Here is a 22,416-nt window from a genome sequence, read left to right as displayed (position 1 = left end):
TGCAAGTCTTGTTATTGATCGTTCAAAGTTGCGCCGTGAAAGAACTAAAGTCAGATCGACTTTACAAGAAGCTGACTGCAACAAAGTTCTTCGTGGTATGTATTTTGATGGGAGAAAGGATAAAACTTTAGTTCGTATTGAGAAAGAAGGGAAATTTTACAGAAAACGGGTCTTAGAAAATCATTATGTGATATTATCGGAACCAGGAAGCAACTATTTTGGGCACGTCACGTGTGAGTCGGGAACTGCTAAAGGTATAAAAGATACTATAATAAATTACTTGAAATCTAAGTCCGTAAAACTGAGTGAAATGGCTGTAATTAGCTGCGATGGAACAGTGGTGAATACAGGTTTCAAAGGTGGTGTTATCCATCTTATGGAAACAGAACTAAACAGACCATTACAGTGGTTTATTTGCCAATTGCATTCTAATGAATTACCACTGCGACACTTGTTGTTACATTTAGATGGCAAAACTACAGGGCCCAAATGCTTTTCAGGTGCCATCGGATCTCAATTACAAAATTGTCAAACAATACCGATAGTCAAATTCACCGTTATACCCACAATATTACCCGAAATCACAAAGAGAGACCTTAGTACCGACCAAAAATATCTTTATGATGTAATGAATGCTATCAGTACTGGTATATTTCCTTCTGATTTGGCTAATATGGAACCTGGACAACTTAACCATTCCAGATGGCTAACAACAGCTAATCGAATTCTAAGATTGTATGCCACTAAAACTGACCCAGAAGAAAAGTTAGTAGTATTAGCCACGTACGTGATGAGGGTTTGTGGACCGATGTGGTTTACAATAAAATGTAATTCTTCGTGCATTAACGGAGCCAAGCACCTATGGCAAACAATTAGTCTTAATCGTTATTTGAACGCCAATATGAAGACAATTATTGACAAGGTAATCCAGCGAAATGGATATTTCGGTCACCCAGAAAATCTTCTCCTGGCTATGCTTGGCGATGACAGAGAGGTTATAAGGGATCTTGCATACCGAAGAATTATGAAAGTAAGATCAGAAAATGCTCGAGGACTTCGAAAGTTTACGGTGCCTGTATTTAATTTCGATGCCAAAGATTATACTGACATTATTATGTGGCGAGATTGTGGGATAACAGAACCACCTCTTACTTTAAATATGTCTGATGAAACCTTGAAAGACATAGTCAAAAATGGTCTCGGCATGTATCAGAATATAATTGATTTTCCATGCCACGCACAAGCCGTAGAGCGCTGCATCAAGTTGGTGATAGAAGCATCAAATGCAGTTTGTGGGGAAAATAAACGAGATGGTTTCATTAGAGCAAGACTACTTTCGCGTAAACGAATGCCTAGTTTTAATACAAAAAAAAAAACAATTTGATATTTAAATTTGTTTTTTTTAATGTTTCTAACTAATTTTTACAATAAATGAGAAAAAGAGAGAAAAAGTTATTTTTGTTCAATATTCAGCTGTTCTGGGGCACCTCTAAACGTTATGACTGGTGGGTGAAATTTTGTACTTTAATTTTATATATTACAAGAAAACTTTTTATCGCTAAGCCATTGAAATAAAAATTTTTTTTTAAAACCCCATACATTATCGCTCCACCCTAATGCGCACATCTATACAAATAAATTAAATTGGAGTCTCTTTGTAATATTACATTTATAAAAAAAGCGGTTATTTTAACCGCTTTTAATAAATGCATATGGATGTATACACGGTACATAGACCAAAATAACATTTTTTACAATTTTTATCTGCCTGTCTATCTGTCTGTCTGTCTGCCTGTCTGTCTGTTTGTTCCGGCTAATCTCTGAAACGGATGCACCGATTTTGACGTGACTTTCACTGGCAGATAGCTGATATATTAAGGAGTAACATAGGCTACTTTTATTTTAGAAATTTATTTATTTTATAACTCTGCGAGCTGAACAATACTTTACTACTTTTTTGTTAAATTCCACGCGGACAAAGGCGTGGGCACAGTTAGTTTTTAAACATATTTATGGGCTATTTATTTAGGGGCTTTTTATACAAATCATGTAAATTACAGTCCTATACTAATCTAATTTATATAACAATGACTGTGCACCGTGATTTAATCCGTGTTAATTTTAAAAAAAAGCTACTAATGTACTATAAAGCCAATGGCCTACGTAAAAGGATTATCCAACACAAAAATAATTTTTCGAAACGAACCAGTGATTACTGCAATCACACCGTTAAAGCAAACAAACAAACAAACTCTTCACCTTTATTGCATTAGTATGGATTCGTATTTTTTTCCTTTTCTATAACAGTTTGAATCATAGCTAGTTTTTTTAGGTCGACAAAGAGAGATTGTATATAATATGTTGTATATAAATTTATAACCATTTCACAAAGGACATTTACGGTTTTCGTACCTTTTAGAAGTTGTTTGCAAATACATTCTAAAGTTATATATGATATTATAATGTTCTATTGTGTAAATTATATTGTTCTGGGAGTTATATTTGAATCGTCCTTTGTTAATGGCTCTGATTATACCTTTCATAACAATATAAATGTTACTTAACGATAGGTTTATGGAGTTTTTGGTAAACTAACGTTGATTTTATTTCACAATCAACTTTTCCGTCAGTAGGTATAACAAATAAATAATAAATAATTAAATTTCATATAACATAAACACATAGTCGTCTGTTCCTAAAGTAAACAATTTAATATTTGTGTTATAGGTAACTGGCTGATATAGCTAAATATATTTTTTTATAAATATACACATGGGAAAATAATACAATATGGACACAAATATTACTCCCGGACCTAGGCGGGAATGGAACCCACAACCCGCGGAGCAGAAAACACATTGCAGTGGCCCTACAAACTGCGCTGTCATGTCGGGCTAGTCAAGTCTATAATATTACTTTTGGTTTAACATTGTTCTTCAAAACATTGCGTGACTTCTATAATAAATAATTGTCGAATTTACTACACTGTAATTGTCACTTTCTCGCAAGCATCCCTACTAATATTATAAATGTGAATATTGTAAGTTTGTTTGTTACGCTTTTACGCGAAAACTACTTAATCGATCATCGTGGAACTTTGTACATATATTCTTAGAGGTATTAAAAGTAACATAGCATACTTTTACTAAAAAAAAAACAATGCGGGCGAATCCGCTGGTAAAAGCTAGTATAACTATAAATCGGTATTGAGAATTTCAATTCACATTCTAAATATGCAAATTTTTTGTATGTACATGAATGAAAATCTATACTTACATTGCTAAAATCAAAATATGTAGTGTACGATATATTAAGAGCGTATAGAATAAATAGATATTTGATATATTTACTCCTCATTAATATAGAGGCATTACGAGTAGGTTACCTATTCTTTGTATAACGTTTCTACGGTTTTATGTTGACATAATATCGACCTATTTGCGTTGATAGGCTAAACATTGAAAAAGGGACTCATTTAATTAAATGTCGTTGCCTTACCAATACTATCGACCTAATACCTGTCACTATTACTCTCTTTGTTAGTCATGTAAACAATTATCTTAATGAAGATATCCTTTTCCCTTTCAAGTAATTGTGGATAGGGGAGTAACATTCCACTGCTGGGGATAGGCCACTTTCTCCACGTAGGAAAAGGATCAGAGCTTAATCCACCACGCTGTTCCAATGCGGGTTGGCGGACATATTCCCTTCCGTACTATGAGTAATGATCGCTATCAGGTGTACATGATAACAACCGGGACTGACAGCTTAACGTGCTCTTCCAGGCATGGTGGGGAGACCCACAAGGACTAACAATCAGACCGGAATAAATATTTGCATAAACACAAATATCCACTCCGAGCGGGAATCGAACCCGCGACTGTCGGTATTTAGGCGCCGCCGACACGGAAAACGCACAATTACACCAGAGCGGTTGTCTTCAATATATATAATATAATTGTTACATGTGCTATGGTTTTACATTTCCTCGGTCAAAACCACCAAAACGGTTGTCTTCAATATATATAATACTAGCTATGCCCGCGGCTTCGCCCGCGTAGAAATCAGTGCGTCACAAAGTTTTCCCGGCAAATTTCCAGTGAAACTATTATCGAAATCGGCTTAGCCGTTCCGTAAACCTTTCTCTCCAAGCCCTCTCTCCATTGGTGAAATCGCATGAAAATCCGTTCAGTAGATTTTGAAGGAATCCATCACATATACTTTTGGGGACTTTGTTTTATAATACACTAACTGTCGCCTGCGACTACGTCCGCGTGGTTATGAAGATATGCATTACTATTAAGATGTTTAACGCAAATATTTTTTTTATTTCAGTCACTTGAAATGCTTATCAAACTGAGTAACTTTTTAAAAGGCACAATTTAGTATAATTTAATAGTTATTTTTATAAAACCTCTCTATACACCACATTTTTAGTTTTATTTTCAGGCTGTATATGTTTTATACAAACTATCAACCCTAATTAAACCCTCTTAGCGGTGGAATATCGCAAAATCCGTTCTTAGCGGACGTCAACTAACTATAATCTACCTCCCTGCCTCATCTTTGACCATCCTGGATGGATGGACCATCCAGCGGTTATTAAGTTCTCGTGATGAGTGAGTCAGTGACCTTTCTCTTTTATATATATATAGATTACGGTGCATTATTTGGACACCTTCTCGCTATCTATAGAGCATACATTTTAAATTTCAAGTCTTTTACTTCTAAAACATAGAACTTTCATACGAACTTCCAACCCCCGGTTTTACCCCCTTAGGGGTCGAGTTTCGCAAAATCCGTTCTTAGCGGATCTCTACACCCTATAAGGAGCCTTCCTGCCAAATTTCAAGTTTGTAGGTGTTATAGTTTCGGAGATTTCGTGATCAGTGAGTCAACCTACCATCCCCCGTTTTAACCCCAAAAAGGGGTCGATTTCTAAAGATATATTATTTGGACGCCTTTTCATCATCTATAGAGCATGCATTTTAAATTTCAGGTCTCTTACTTCAAAAACATAGCACTTTCATACAAACTTCCAACCCCCGTTTTACCCCCTTAGGGGTCGAGTTTCGCAAAATCCGTTCTTAGAGGATCTCTACGCCTTATAAGGAGCCTTCTTGCTAAATTTCAAGTTTGTAGGTGTTATAGTTTCGGAGATTTCGTGATCAGTGAGTCAACCTACCTACCCCCGTTTTAACCCCAAAAAGGGGTTGATTTCTAAAGATACATTATTTGGACGCCTTTTCGTTGTCTATAGAGCATACATTTTAAATTTCAGGTCTCTTACTTCAAAAACATAGGACTTTCATACAAACTTCCAACCCCCGTTTAACCCCCTTAGGGGTCGAGTTTCGTAAAATCCGTTCTTAGTGGATGTTTACGCCCTATAAGGAGCTTTCCTGCCAAATTTCAAGTTTGTAGGTGTTATAGTTTCGGAGATTTCGTGATCAGTGAGTCAACCTACCATCCCCCGTTTTAACCCCAAAAAGGGGTTGATTTCTAAAGATACATTATTTGAACGCCTTTTTATCGTCTATAGAGCATACATTTTAAATTTCAGGTCTCTTACTTCAAAAACATAGGACTTTCATACAAACCTCCAACCCCCCGTTTTACCCTCTTAGGGGTCGAGTTTCGCAAAATCCTTTCTTAGAGGATCTCTACGCCCTATAAGGAGCCTTCCTGCCAAATTTCAAGTTTGTAGGTATTATAGTTTCGGAGATTTCGTGATCAGTGAGTCAACCTACCATCCCCCGTTTTAACCCCAAAAAGGGGTTAATTTCTAAAGATACATTATTTGGACGTCTTCTCATCATCTATAGAGCATACATTTAAAATTTCAGGGCTCTTACTTCAAAAACATAGGACTTTCATACAAACTTGCAACCCCCGTTTTACCCTCTTAGGGGTCGAGTTTCATAAAATCCGTTCTTAGCGGATGTCTACGCTCTATAAGGAGCCTACCTGCCAAATTTCAAGTTTGTAGGTGTTATAGTTTCGGAGATTTCGTGATGAGTGAGTGACCTTTCGCTTTTATATATATTATAGATTATAGATTATAGATTATAGATTATAGATAATTGTTACATGTGCTATGGTTTTACATTTCCTCGGCAACAACAAAAGCTATGTGAGTCTTTTACTAAACGACTTTCAAAAAAGGAGGAGCTTTTCAATTTGATTATATTTTTTTTAATATTTTTTATTTATGTATAAAAAAAATATCCTCAGAACTTTGTCGGTGGACCGTATTCGATGATTTTTTTTTGATTGAAAGGTGTTGCGTTTAATTGAGACTGACAAGCCAACCCGCCTGCCCAGCGTGGTGACTATGGCAAAACACATGAGTTCACGTTATTTTTGGCGTGAACTTGTGGAGGCCTAGCAGTGGACTGTATAGGCTGTAATGTATGTATGTATGTATGAGAATGACAAGTGCTTTTCGAGTAATATCTAATAACGCGTATTTACTTGACTATTTTTTCGTCGACCTACGTTGTTATTGAACAGCATAACTTTTCACTGAGTTTACCGATTTTGATGATTCTTACTTTCATCGAAAGCTGATGCTTGTCATGTAGTCTCATTTACTTTTTAAGTAATTTTTGATAGCGCATATTTACTTGACTATTTTTTCGTCTACTCAGGTTGTATTACTTGTCAATGTAATTGAATACAATTATTCTTTTAACGTCAGTCAATTTTGAAAGTATTGAGTTTATGTAACAGTAACTAATGTAATAATTAGCAAGACTCATTGTATTAACAAATGACACTAATAAAGTTAAATCACCACACGTATTCTTGCATTTTCTTAAAACTTAAGCATCTTTAACTGAAACTAAAAGACAATCCGAAATAATCTAATACTTGTAATTATAATCAATATATTATTTCACAAATATTCATCTTCATATTCGTAACCGAAACATTACGTCCACCTTAACCGTAAAATCTCTGGTTTAATGTTAATAATTAAATGTATTATATATCAATGTTAAAGAAAAAAAAAACATGCGACTAGAACTGAAAAAAAAATCTAATATTTTAACCAAATAATGACTCCATCGAACGAAACTCGTAAAAGAAAAAGCGGAGAAGATCTACAATCACACAAAATTCGATAAATGTAGAAGCTGAGAAATCCTTTACAGCTACAATAGAAGTCGATTTAAATATGAATTCTTTCGACTATCATCAGAGTTGTTTGTCATTTTCTAATGGGCATATATTTTCGGGTACGAGGACTGTGTGTGTCTTATATTGTTGTAGACCTAGAAGAGATATTTTCAGTATAGGTATAGTATATAATTCTGACAAACTAAGGTTGTTTTTTTTCACGAAAATCTGCACTAGGCAGAATCAGATGACAGACCCTTGCCATTGAAACCCTTAATTTGATTTATAACCAATTGCTTAGGTTTAAGTGGATGCACGCCGGTCGCGTGTTTTGAAATAGGAGACAAGTTTAAAAACTAAAGTTTTAAAAGTAAAAAAAAAAAAAAAACTATTAACGACATTTATTTATTTAATTCTATATGATTTTTCTGGGATATTTCTATTTCTTTGTTACTGGTTTTGTAAAATTAAACTACTTCTTCACTACGTTTCACATTTCGTTGTTAACCGACTTCCAAAAAAGGAGGAGGTTCTCAATTCGACTGTATTTTTTATTTTATTTTTTATTTTTATGTATGTGACATCAGAACTTTTGACTGGGTGGAGCGATTTCGACAAATTTTCTTTTAATCGAAAGGTGGTGTGCGCCAATTGGTCCCATTTAAATTTATTTAAGATCTAACAACTACTTTTCGAGCTATATCTAATAATGCGTTTTTACTTGACGCTTTTTTCGTCGACCTACGTTGTATTATACCGCATAACTTTCTACTGGATGTACCGATTTTGATAATTTTTTTTTTGTTGGAAAGGGGATATCCCTAGTTTGGTACCATGATAAGGAAACTAGGATCTGATGATGGAATCCCAGAGAAATCGAGGGAAACTTTCGAAAATTTGCAATAACTTTTTACTGGGTGTACCGATTTTGATAATTTATAATTTTATCAAAAGCTGATGTTTATCATGTGGTCACATTTAAATTTTATCGAGATTTGATAGCTACTTTTTGAGTAATCTTTGATAACGCGTAGTTACTTGACTATTTTTTCGTCGATCTACGTTGTATTACTTGTCGATGTAATTGAAGTCGGTTTTTTTTTCGTTTGTCTGCAAACACAATTATAATACTCATGACCGATCTCCTTGCGATGTGACCCAACGCGATTTTTTCTGATTAAATAAAGATAAATTGTTGTATAAAGTATTATTAAATTGTTTAATTAGTGTACAATTTTAATTTGAATCATTTTCTCTTACAGATAAGTACAATGTCATTAGGAAACGTGTGCAGGAGCAATGAAGTGAAAATGCCAATAAGTACGATTAATATAGTAAATTTAGTACTTTTAGCTCTTATAATATCGATTATTGGCAAGTTTCTATACGATTGGCACAGCTTCAGGACCACGGGGAAGTTGCCTTGGATGTCGTCAGTTCTACCATAATAGAAAACTATTAGTTTAATAATTTTAGTTAAACTATGTAACATTGGCGTAAAGGTTATTAAATTGAAAGTGGCAGAAGTTTTAGAAAACATCGTGCAATCCTATCCTACTAATTATATAAACATAAAAGTTTGTGAGGATGGATGTATGTTGAAACTTAGTACGTAGATAGCTGGAGATCTAAAGAAGTATAGAAGCTACTTTTTATGCCGACATTGCACGGGATCGGAAATTACGTGGGTGAAATCGCGTGGCGCAGCTTGTATCTTTATAATTACTATATTTAAAAGGGAACAAGGAAAATGAAAAGATAAGAGATATACCGTACGAGAAAAACAATTGCAAATATGCTTATGACTACGAATTATAAAAAACTCTTTGTGTCCTCATCCCTTTTTATATTTTTAGTACCCTTTGGACTCTTTACACACACACACACACACATATATATATATATATATATGTATATATATATATCTCAAAAATGTAGTTAAGCTCTGCACCATTAACTCTTGCAGTCCTTTATTATGCTTATGTGTAGTAAAAAGCTTTAAAGTTTTACAATTATTATACCAATATGAACATAACTTATTAGGTTTATTAAGTTAGAAACTTGTACTCAATTATTATCCTGTATTTAGTTTAGCTAATATCACAAATATCGTTGCTTTAATGATGTTATGGACTTTTATTTTGTTTTAAGTTATTTGTGACTAAAGATTGTCAAGAATCATATAAATAAATAAATAAATTTGTATCTGTAAATATACCATCTAGTATATAGGTACAATACAAGTAAGATGTATACGCTTTTTAGTTATAATTTTATGTTATTGTCTTATTGTTACAAATAAAAAATTAGAAAAATTATATTTGTTAATGTAGACGTAAAAGCGTATAAAATTAGTATAGTCGCTATAAGACCGCCTTTAGTACTTGTTTATATTTTCCTTTCAATGTAAAAATTTTCTCTGTAGTGTACAATAAAGATAAGATATTTGTATAGTTAGTTCTTATAAATAATTTATTTTTTTAATATATCAGTAGCATGAAATCGCAAGCGACTGTTTTTATTGTATTCATTTTGGAAACTAATCTTAAAAAAAAAACTAACAGTACTTTTGAAAAACAGTATTTTTACTACAATGAAATTGTATTAATTGCACAAAATGATTAAGTCAAATTTATTCAAAAAACGGGATATTTATCATGATTTTTTATTTCATTTGGCGGCACTCGATATTTCGACATTATCTACGATTGTTTTGTCCACGACACTGAAGTTTGCGGATAGATTTTGACGGCATTAGAAGTGTCCATACCGGACTACCTCCTTTCTCATACGTTCGCTGCGTAAACACTGATCACCACTACCATTGTCACTTTCATTCCTACTATTGTCCATCGCTCTGCGTACACTCGACCACTCAATCCCGTATTCTACAGACGAAACTCACCGTATCGATTCGCGAATTGTTTATATAATTCGAGGGCCGACGTTTAATACGTACTTATCAACAATGTATTTGATATCAAGTTTTGTTGTTTTAACGTTTAAATTCAAATTAACGTGTATTTTGTGAACGTCATATGACACGAATTGCTTATTAATAATGCTTTAGGACAACTGTATTTTAATTTAAACATTAGGTGCATAGGAATTATATTATATGTATTTTCAAGTATGGCCGTACGGGGTCGTCCATTATACACGTCGATTAAATACGACGAAAATCATGAAATATCAAGGAGGAGGTGGTGTAATAAATATCTTATATGCGGCGTGTAGTGTGATCTTGATGAAGGCATGTTGAAGAAAGTCTTGCTAATCCGTGGTCCGAGGGCAATGTTCATTAAATTTGTTTATGTCCTAGTACAATATATGTATATTTTTTGCATGATTAGATGATTTCCTTAAAATTATTTTTATGCCAGTCAAAAACAACCTCGAACCTTCTTCTGTTTAGACATTTTTATCATGATCCTTAATTTCAGAAAAAAAAAATATTAATAAAGATAAGATAATGTATAATGATATATATACTCTATACGTATATGTATACAAAGATAATATTCTAAAAAATTTAAGATTCTTTGTAGGTACTAAAAATACACGTGATGTGGGGGTGGTGGGGAGGGGTGTTTAAGCCTCGCCAAGTATCACCAAGGGGGAGGGGGAGTTAAAAATGCTAAAAAATCCATCACGTGGTTAATGGACGGCCCGTGTGGTCGACGATTCAGGACTGATGTTCTCAGTCGTTTGGAAAATAAATTTAATGTTGTCTCTAACCGATTATGGTTTGATCTTTATTATGAGCTACAAACAATTTCCAGACCAATCAATTTTATTAAAAGGTTTTTTAGGATTTCGGACTGCTCCTTATAGGAATAATCCCCGTAACCTAAAAGCTGTACTTTTCAGTATGTATAATTATGTAATATTTTACATAGCGTAATGAAATGTTGTTCTGATGTGTATAGATAATAAGAAATAAGCACTGGATATTATAATACGAATGACACTTGAATTTGTGAAACGTAAAGTAACATTTATAGGAAGGAAAGTTAGAATTTGACTTTCTGTTTTTATTCCACAATTATTTCGAATGAAATATTTAAGGAGGTTTTATAAATTTTTTTTTTTTTTAATAGCAACAAAAAGGCCCTTTTTTTATTAAATAATTGAGTTGATAAAATGACTATGTCAACATTATGATCGAACTACGTATTCGGTATTCACATAAAAATTTTAACATCTATATATTAATTCTCGAAGCAAAAACTTTGTACCCCTTTCCACAAAAATTGCGCGGACGGAGGAGTATCAAATTACGTACACTTATAGTTTATATAGAAAAGGAGTGTAGAATGCTAATTTTTTTAAATTATGCACTAAAATACATTAAATCTATAAAAAAAAAACACTACCCACACTACCATGTATTTGACACACACACGCACATTATTTTGTTGATTGTCAAAGTCTGTAGTCAATTTGATAAAAATTAAAAAAGGTTCTTTATTTACTTTTTTTTTTAATTTAAATTTTTAATTATGGTCGAATTTCGACTAGTATAAATTATTATAGAACCTAGTAACCAACCGTATATCCATAAAAATGTTATTTATAACCGACTTTAAAAAAAGAATGAGGTTCTCAATTAGACTATTTTTTAAATGTATGTTAGAACCTCAGAACTCTTTACTAAGTGCTCCGACTTCGATGATTTTTTTTAATCGAAAGATGACGCGTGTGAAATGGTTCCATTTAAATTTAATAGAAATCTAACAACTACTTTTCAAGTTATGTCTAATAATGCGTATTTGCTTGACTATTTTTCTTCGACCTACCTTGTATTATACTGTATAAATTTTCACTGGGATTTTGATTATTCTTGTTGTAATCAAAAGTTGATGCTTGTCTTGTGGTCCCATTGAAGTTTGATTGAGATCCGATGATTACTTTCTGAGTATTTTTTATTATTATATTAAATAGATACCAACCTGTCTGTCCAGCGTGGTGACTATGGGCAAAACACACGAGTTCACTTCATTTTGTGTGTCCAGCAGTGGACTGTAATAGGCTGAAATGATGATGATTAAATAGAAGTTCAGTCAAAATAAAAACAGATTTATAGAGAAATTGACAAAACACATATAATTCGAAATGTTCTAGTTAGATCGCAATTAAATTTAAATGGTGCCAGATAACACGCGCCGCTTTTCGATAAAAAAAACACACCTAAAAAGGGGCTACCCACTCAAAAGTTCTGTGGTAATATTAAGCAAAAAATTTGAGATCGAATTGAGAATCTCCTCCTTTTTTGGATGTCGGTTAAAAAAAGGGAGTTGTATACGTGAATCTAAAAGAGTTCCTACATGAATTTAAGTAAGTATCGAACATTATAACAAACAAGCATATAATAATAACGTACACATACGTCATTAAATATTTATATAACCTTAATACTTGACAAAACAAACACTAAAAATATCAGAATAGAAATATGAAATATTTTTAAAAAAACTCAATAATTTAATGGTCTCGAAATAATGGTTAGGTACGATTTTACATTTAACTTCGGACAAAAGTGTCCATATCTGTGACTGTCAACACCATTGAAACAAAACTATGTATAGAGATTACGTAGTCGTTTATAAGTTTTATCTGTAAAATTCCTTTTATATCACTTCATATTTCTCCTAGTTATAAAACGTATTACTGTTATGTTGTTCCCAGTTCGCTTTATCCCGATTTCTATGTTAATAACATAACTATGTATATGTGACATATTTTAAACTATTATAACAGATAAATTAGAATTTAAACAGTAGGTAATGTAATTACATTCATATACGTATACATCGAATACCTACATCATTATAATGCATTCTGTTACAGATTTTTTTATATTCTATTTTAATTTTTATATAACTAATTCGACAAAGAAGCGTACAGCTCACCTAATGGTAAGCGATTACCGTAGCCTATATAGACCAGCAACAACAGAAGCATCCAAAGCGCGTTGCCGACTCTATCCCGAATTCCCTCCAGGAGGTTTGTTTATGTATGATGCAGAAAAAAAAATTAGAAGTTAAATAATCTAAGCAAAATAAATAAATAAATTACCTGAAAAATATTGCGAGACAGTCCAATTTGAGTCTGAGGATTTACTTCTTTGTCAATATCCATTTGACAACACACATTTTTCTCTATTTATATTCAACCTGTTTACTATAAGGGACATGAAGTAAATCCCTACTAATATTATAAATGTGAATGTAAGTTTGTTTGTTACACTTTCACGCGAAAACTACTCAACCGATCATCATGAAACTTTGTACACATATTCTTGGAGGTATTAGAAGTAACATAGGATACTTTTGATGAAAAATATATATATATTATCTAGTTCTTGATTTTTTTTAAATTTTGTTTTTGGTCTTTTATATTAGGTTTTTTGTAAAGGTTTTATTTTATATTATGAATATTTCTGAATATCAATTTCACCCTGAACATTTTTAACGCTTTCCCATTTAATATAAAATAACTTTGCCTTTTTATAAAGATTCTCGATTATTTATTTATTTCTTTCGTAATTCTGTACCTCTAATAATTATTAACAAAAACATTCAATATACTCGTACTAGCATGTTTTGAAATAATTTCAACAATATTTGAATATAAAATGAATCTTACTCTCCATCTATGGCTATCTAATTTTCTGTGGTCGACTTCCGTACTTACGCCATATTTGTTTACTATTTAGGAGACTTCCAAAAAAAAAAGGAATATACAAATAGACTCTGCACCCCAACAATAGCTATTCTAATTCATTATTTTACCAAAAAAAGGCCATATATTTATAGCGTTAATGTTAAATGAGTGCGGTTTTACATACCTACGTCATATTTATACAGTTGTGTGACTGATATTACGTCACTGCCGTTATATGTTTTTCTTACGGTTTTAGTCTCACATTTTTTCAGTCTAGCCAAATGTCAAGCCTGTCATAAGGAACTTCGTTCCAAAAATCGTTTGTCAAAAAATCTCAAAATCTACCTTCTTCAACGCCATCTAGCAGTCCAGTAATGAAGTTACAACCTTGAGTACTGTAATACCGTTGCACTGTATTATCGTCGGTCACGTCAATATCCAATCTAATCGACTATAGTTTCAGCTGTTTGGAATTTTTCTATATTTATTGTTATTATTTTCTGTCATTATATAATTATATAATATTATAAATTATAAATGTGAATTTAAGTTTGTTTGCTACGATTTCACGCGAAAACTACTTAACCGATCATCATAAAACTTTGTTCACATATTCTTGGAAGTATTAGAATTAACATAGGATACTTTTTATTAAAAAAAATTCAATGCGAGTGAAGCAGCGGGTAAAAGCTAGTTTATTAATAAATTTAAAGGTATAATAGGTATAAGCTAAATTTTCTTAATTTTATTTTATTTAATAACAGGTAACGCTGTCTAGTGACCAAAATTGGTACAAATCACAACAACATTACGACCCTGACCAATCGGTGTCGTTAGTTTCTAAACAATGTTTAGATTTGTCTATTATGTGGAAGTTTGTCAGTTTCATTCACTCGTCCCATTTCATCGTCGACCTCTGCAGAAGCTGCTTCGTTGTTCTCGTTCTCAGCGCATCTAGTATCTGCACTCGTATATCTCCAAGAAGGTCAGTGTTTGGATTTTTAAAACGAAAAAGTATATAGTTAATCATTTTAATTTTGTCACGTTTTAAATTTTTCTTTTCACTTTTATATTAAAATTTTGAATAATAACATTCAAATTGTATAAAATTTTATGTGATTTTTTTTTAACTTTAATGTTATAGTTTTCATTCATTCAGCTTAATGGCTTCCAACAGTGCCAAACTAGCACAGATGATTTCGCCAATGTCACGTAGAATGGAGAAGACACGAAGGAGATTAATCGGTGCGGTTGAGAATACGGCATCAATAGACTATTGAAGGTCGTAGTAATAGTAGGTATTTAATAGTTAGCCCGTAACCTAAAACGACACAAACATACAGAGTACAACAAACACATCCAAACATTGTTAGTAATCTATGTATAGTTAAGTAATGTTAGAACCATCAACAAAAATTTACAGTTTAATTTTATTTCGTTTAATATATTTACATAAGAAGGGACAGAAAGGACTAAACACGAGCATTAGCAGACATTCAATATTTACAGGACGGGGGATTTTGCAAGGAAGGACATCATAGATGGGACAAACGAGTTTTGGACAGTTGAAAAGGATATGGGATGGTGTACCTTCGTGTAGGCCACATTCACACAGGGAATGATCACGCACCCTAATCTTAGCCAGATGAACTGGAGTGCACGAATGTCCAAGACGCAAACGGCAGATTGTAGATGTTACCCAGCGATCTGTATGTCTATGAAGAAAAAACCAAGGGCGTCTTGGAATAGAAGGTTGGATGGAGGCATAAAATTTGCCTTTAACCAATTTTGACTCAGCCCATGATGTATTCCACGATTGGTTCAGATGAGTTTGCGCCAGAGCCCGCAGGTCTAGACATGTGTTATAAAAATGGTCTAAGGAGCCAAGATGGATTGCTGATTTAGCACAAGAGTCAGCAGTCTCGTTACCTGGAATACCGGAGTGACCTGGGATCCATACTAAGACAACTTGTAAACCATTTTGATAACATGAGAGTAGAGCCTCCCTGATCTTAAAAATGATGGAAATTCTAAATTTACTACGGAAAGGGTTATTTTTAATTGCTAACAAACAACTTAAGGAATCACTGCAAATAATTGTTTTCAAAATGTTATGAGAAAGCGTGTAACGAATTGCTTCTAATAAAGCAACGGCTTCTCCTGTGAATACCGAGGTTAGAGGGGGACATTTGTACGAAAGTATAATTTTATATTTAGGTATCCAGCAGGCAGCACCGACACAGCTATCTGGGGAGAGCTTAGATGCATCTGTATAGATGTGGAGGAAGTCTGACCAATTTTGATGGACCACATGTTGGAAGTTTATTTTTGTTTCAGATGCACCTTTGACTAGACCAAGATCTGTGATAACAGGAGGGATGTAAACTAGGGCTTGGAAAGGAGTGCAGAAAAGAGGATTTAAAGGGAATGATGTTAAGGGATGGGGAAGACTGGTGAATTTAAGAAAGCTGTCTAAAAGGAGGGAAGGGGATCTTTTCGTGCGTTTGGGGCAAAGAGAGGATAATTCGATAAGACGGGACCACAGAGGATGGGACGACAACTGCAGAGCTTTTATGACAAAACGATCGCATAACATTCTTCTTCTGAGATGTAAAGGAGGGTCAACGCACTCTACCTGTAAGGCATTTGTGGGTGTGGACCTCATAGCACCAAGAATAATTCTAAGGCATTTATATTGGATTTTATTTAATTTCTCTGAAAATTTCTTAATGAGGGGTTCTAATATGAATAAACCATAGTCGAAATGGCTCCGTACGATGGCATTGTATATTAATTTTAGTGTGTAAGGGTGTGCTCCCCACCAAACACCTGAAACGGCTCTGAGAGCATTTATATTTTTTTCGCATTTTTTGGCAATGTAATCTATATGAGAAAATCCGCTCAGTTTGTTATCGAGGAAAATGCCTAAGAATTTTGCCTTATCAGTGAGGTGAATGCGTTGATCCCCCAATAACAAATCAAAAGGAGGAGCACTTCTCTTTCTTGTGAACACAACCGCTTGGCTTTTAGGGACTGATAAGGATAGGCCATGGTTAGAAAGCCACTGGTCAAGATAGTGCAAAGCAGAATTTAGTTGAGTACTAATAATAGTCGGAGAATTTGATTTACAGTACAGAACGATATCGTCCGCATACTGTAGGACATTACAAAAACTGACGACAGACAATTCGAGATCATGTGTGTAAACACTGTAGAGAAGAGGGCTAAGAATTGAGCCTTGGGGGAGACCTTTCCAAACAAGTCTTGGAGGGAGAGAGTGATGTAGGTGTTTAACCACTATGGATCTACAAAATAACAGATTGCAAATGAAATGAACCAACCTCGGAGGTATACTCAGATGGAGCATTTTCTGCCTGAGTAACGGAAGAAGGACATTGTCATAAGCGGATCTGATATCGAGAAATACCCCCACCAGGAACTCGCCCTTAGCAAAAGCTATACGAATGTCTGTGGACAGAATACCCAAGCTATCCATGGTGCTCAAACCCTTTCGAAAGCCAAACTGAGAGGGCGAGAGGATATTTCTGCTTTCCACTATCCATTCCAGGCGGTTTTTAATAAGGTGTTCAGCAATTTTGGCTAACGTAGATGACAAAGCAATAGGTCTGTAAGAATTTGAGTCTAAGGGATCTTTGCCTGGTTTCAGTATTGGGATAACTATTTGACGTTTCCATGGTTGTGGGACGATTCCTGAAGTGAAACAGGCGTTTATAATATTTAAAAAAAATAATTTTGCTTTATCATTTAGGTTAACAATGAAAGAATAGGGGACGCCATCTTCCCCGGGAGATGAGTCCTTAAGGCCATTTAGGGCACAAAGTAATTCTGAAAAAGAAAAGGGGGCATCCATCTCATCAGAACTAGATGATGGCGTTGAAGTTACAAAGCTGTCCTGGGAAGGAGCATAAGGAGGAGCAAGTTTATCGGCAAAATCGTTAAGCCATACAGCTGGATCATTGGATGTAGGATTTTCACAATGGAGAGACCGACGAAATTTCTTAAGATTCGACCAGACTAGATATGCAGGAGAGTTGGGACTAAGGGATTCACAGAACCTAGTCCAGGCATTTTGTTTCTTCTTACTGAATACCCTTTTTATTTTTGCTTCAATATGTCGATATTTGATAAAATTTTCACTTGTCATAGATAGTGTGTAAGTTTGCTCAGCTTTCTTTCTCTCTTTTATAAGGGAACTGCATTCCTCGTCCCACCAAGGATTATAAATGAATAATTTTTTTTGCAATTTAATTTTTTTGAAATATTTATTTGCAGAAGAAATGATCGCGTTATAAAATTTGCTGTAGTAAATAAGAACATTTCCATCATCTACAAAACCAGGGAGGTGATCTAATATGTTGTCAACAAATGTAGCATAGGCATGCCAATCTGGGTCACAGAGCTTGTATTGTTTAAGAGAAGGGTTAGGGATAATACGTGGGGAGAGGCTTTGGGTTATGGACAAGAGGATAGGAAAGTGGTCACTGCCACAGGAAGATGATAGGACTTTCCAGGATATTAGAGAAGAGAGAGAAGCAGAGGAAAGAGAGAGATCAACTACCGATTTGGGATTCTGGTGAGGGTGAACTCTCCGCGTCGGCGAGCCATCATTGAGGATGCATAGGTTAACATCATCAATGATGTCCACCAAAACAGGAGCAAAGCCATCACAAAAATGGCTACCCCACACTGTATGGTGAGTGTTGAAATCTCCCATAACAACGATAGGACTGGGAAGGGAAGAAATAATGGACCGCAGTTCGGGACCGAGGCAGGTACGTGGGTGAGGGATATAGAGAGAAAGAAAAGAAATGTTAAAAGCTCTAATAGCAACAGCGTTGATACTAGAACTCAAGGAGGGAAGAGGAATATGGGAAAAGGGAATGGAGTACCGGACAAGAATGGCACTGCCAGCATAGCCGTCACTTCTGTCATCCCTGAAACAGGCAAAACCCGGGAACCGAAAACGGGAGCCCGGGATCAACCATGTTTCAGAAATGGCAATAATAACGGGATTATGGAGATTAATTAATGAGAGGAGTTCATGTTTCTTGGGACGTAGGCTCTGACAATTCCATTGAAGGAGATTGATTTGAGACATTATTGAGGGCATTTAAAAGTTGACATATAGGGGAGGCAACGTTGGTCGGTAAAGTAGAGTCAGTATGTGTGCTAAAGAAAGTAACAAGGGATAGGATTAAATTTTGAAAGAGACTGGGATTATTAGATAAAGGGATGGGATTATTGTTGATGTTGAGGGCACAGCCATTAGGTTGAGAAGAGGGGCAGTTACCAATGATGGCTTTATGGGCCTGGATATCATACCCTTTGCTTAAAGAAGCTTGGGGACGATGAGTTCGGACCGTTGTTTTTCGATAGGACCTATATGGTGAAGAGATCGGGATAATAGGAGAGGATGATATAGTTTTAGGGGGAATATTAGAGGAGTATATAATAGGAGTAAACATGTCTTTTGCTACCTCTGCGTAGGATCTGTTAGCAGCGGGGATGCGGGAAGATGCTTCCAGGTAAGAGATGCTTTCCTGAGACATAATAATTTTGATGGACTGCTGGCGAGAGAACTCAGGACATGATTTGTGTGTTGTGAAGTGTTTACCTGAGCAATGAAGACATGTGGCATTGTCTTCAGCAACATCACATGACTCACCTGTGTGGGGTTGTGCACATTTGTAACATCTAGGCTTCGACCTACACTGTGTTTTGATATGGCCATACCTACAGCAGTTCAGGCATTGGATTGTAGGGAACTTGTAGGTTTCTACAGGAAGGGAGGTGTGGTAGGAAAAAACTTTTTCCGGGAGCATTTGCCCCCTGAAAGTCAAGACGACAGATTGAGTTGCAACCCAGGTTATCAAACCTTCATTATTAACTTTTCTATTTAGGCGTCTGGCCTTCATGACCTGACCACAACCAGAAGGAAGCTCCAGAGATTCGACTAGTTCCTCCATAGACCAGTCTACTGGTACGCCTTTAACCAAGCCCATTCTTGTGATATTGTACGTCGGTACAGTAGTTTTATACTTGCACATTTCTAAAATCGGATTTGACATAAAAGAGTTTGCTGCCTGAGCTGATGAAAACTCGACAGATATTTTATTTCGCCCAATGTTCTTAACTCCATCGTTGATGATGGATTTAATTTTGTGCGTATGTAGGAATTGTCCAAATTTAATGGCTCGGATGGTAGTTCCTGCAGCCGGGTCTGAGGCTTCTCTCGAGACGTGGACTAAAAAGGGGCCTTTGTCGTCATCTGAGTAGCTCTTAGGAGCTTCGGAGAAAGAGGGATGCACATAAATAGTTTGAATAGACGGGATAGCGGTAGATGGATCATTCACGGTGATTTTGGGTGAGGGATTAGTTATGGATAGGTCATCAACTGCCAGACGCTTACGCGAGGGATGTGGTCCATCAGGATCCGGGGGATCCGGAGGGCGATCTAAATCCATCTCAAGAATGAATAATAAAGAAATATAAAATAAAAAAAAAAAAAAAAACTTAGTTTACAAAATAATTATAACCTAATATATATAATAATGAAAAATAAAAATAAAAAACTTACCAAACCTTATAAATATTAGTAACAGCTATTAAAAAAAACAAAATACCAACTATTTCCACTGACAAACAAATAAAACCGAATTGAAAATACAAAATAAACAATTAGATCTCTCTAACACGTGTGTTAACCACAGCTAACCTAATGTTATAGTTATTATACACAAGTTTCAGAAAGTTTGTTGAATGGCTTAAAGTTTTATAAGCATACCTATTAGTGTTAGTAGTTTTGCTTTGAGAGTTAGGTTCCATTACGGTTTCAACCAATTGGACTTACTTATTTCCTATAAATATTTAATGTACTTTAACGTTTAGGTATTTGAAATTGTAAGTTCTTACTGAAGCTTTTGTTTTTTGTGTGAGGGTAGCTTATGATTTTTTACTATGCGCTTTAATTAAAATTTAGAAACACCAAAAATGGTAGTCTTTGTGCTTTCAAAACGTTTTTTAATTGGTTTTAAGACAAAGCTACCACGTGGTGATGATAGTGTTAAAATATTTTAAAATTAGTAAAAAAAAAAAAAAAAACTCCAAACTGACTTCAGTTACATAATACATTTCATGCACATAACGATATTATTATTTCCAGCATATAATTTAAATAAATATCTTAGGACTAATCGCAAAACAAAAACTACACGTGCGAAAATATATCCAACCACGTGTTTCATACCGGTGACCGACTCGCTAGATGCGATTTATTATATTATTGGGAACTAGCTGACCCGGCGAACTTCGTATCGCCAAACACAAACTTTATCGTATGGTATTAAAGTTCAAATTGACTTTTAAGTATTATCACAAATCTTTTGTATGGGAGTATAGAAAAGTGTTGTTTTTAGACTTTTTTCAGGAAATTTAATTTTTTTTTTTAGAATTTTTCTCTCCGTAAGAACCATCCTCGTACTTCAAGGAATATTTTAAAAAAAGAATTAGCGAAATCGGTCCAACCGTTCTCGAGTTTTGCGCTTAGCAACACATTCAGCGACTCATTTTTATATTATAGATAATGGCTTTCAGTTGCCAGAGGGCACTGTCGATGTCGCCAGTGTCACGTGAGATAGAAAAGACACGAAGGATAATGATTAGTGTGGTTAAGATTGTAAGCTACAGATTGATTATTGCGGACAGAAAAAAAAATTGTCAGGTTTATGTTGTTAAACCACAACCTGAAACAACAGACAATAACATTTAAAGTATTTCTAATATTTTAATTATATTATATATTATACCTAGATGCGACTACCCCAGCGCCGCGTCACTCGATATTCGTTTGCATACTATGAGACTAAATGTTTATTGATAAGCAAATATTTCTTCTTTCAAAGTTTCGGAATAACTAATAATACCTACTATTGTTTGTAGTCTATCGTTGTTTCGTTGTTTTGTAAGATACTACTGACAACCCAAAACAAAGAATCCGGTCAACAATTGCGTTTGCTTACTCTCCAGGGACAAAACTTTGGACCTCCATTAGCTTATCAGTTAGATTTACATTGTTTAAATCAATACTCATTAGGAGCCTGCCGTACGTCAATTCCATATATAATAATCAAGTACTTTAATACTTTTGTTAAACTTATAACAAAAATGTAAGTAAGATATGTTTGTATCACTTATTCATCTTAATTTAAACAATTCAAAATAAATTAATCAAGGCTTAATAGATTAACAGTAAATAGAAAAAATATTCATGTCTAATTAGCACTAAATATGTAATTATCATTTCACTGAGGTAGGGCACAGCAGGAATTTCCTGCTCGAAATATGGAGCAGCCCGACTGGGGTAGTACCTCGACCTTACAGAAGATCACAGCAAAATAATACTGTTTTCAAGCAGTATTGTGTTCCTGTTGGTGAGTAAGTTGACCAGAGCTCCTGGGGGATTGGGGGTTGGGCCGGCAACGCACTTGCGATGCTTCTGGTGTTGCAGGAGCTACGGTAATCGCTTACCATCAGGTGAGTCGTACGCTTGTTTGCCGACCTAGTGACATAAAAAAAATATAGTTTCCCAAGTTAACGATGTATGGCGGA

At 34.6% G+C, this 22,416-nt stretch overlaps 1 protein-coding gene across 1 annotated transcript in view; it reads left to right on the top strand.

The window, feature by feature from the left end:
• The window catches only part of LOC123656647 (protein singed wings 2), a 53,074-nt gene extending 44,504 nt beyond the window's left edge, over positions 1-8,570 (top strand). Inside the window, 1 exon segment of the mRNA XM_045592313.1 lies at positions 8,385-8,570. Coding sequence (XP_045448269.1) covers positions 8,385-8,570 — 186 coding nt within the window.
• Positions 8,571-22,416: the final 13,846 nt, after the last annotated feature.

Source organism: Melitaea cinxia, chromosome 9 (assembly GCF_905220565.1).
Source record: "Melitaea cinxia chromosome 9, ilMelCinx1.1, whole genome shotgun sequence".
Lineage (NCBI taxonomy): Eukaryota > Metazoa > Arthropoda > Insecta > Lepidoptera > Nymphalidae > Melitaea > Melitaea cinxia.
Note: the sequence above shows the minus strand (reverse complement) of the source record. Positions and strands in the feature narration are given on the sequence as shown.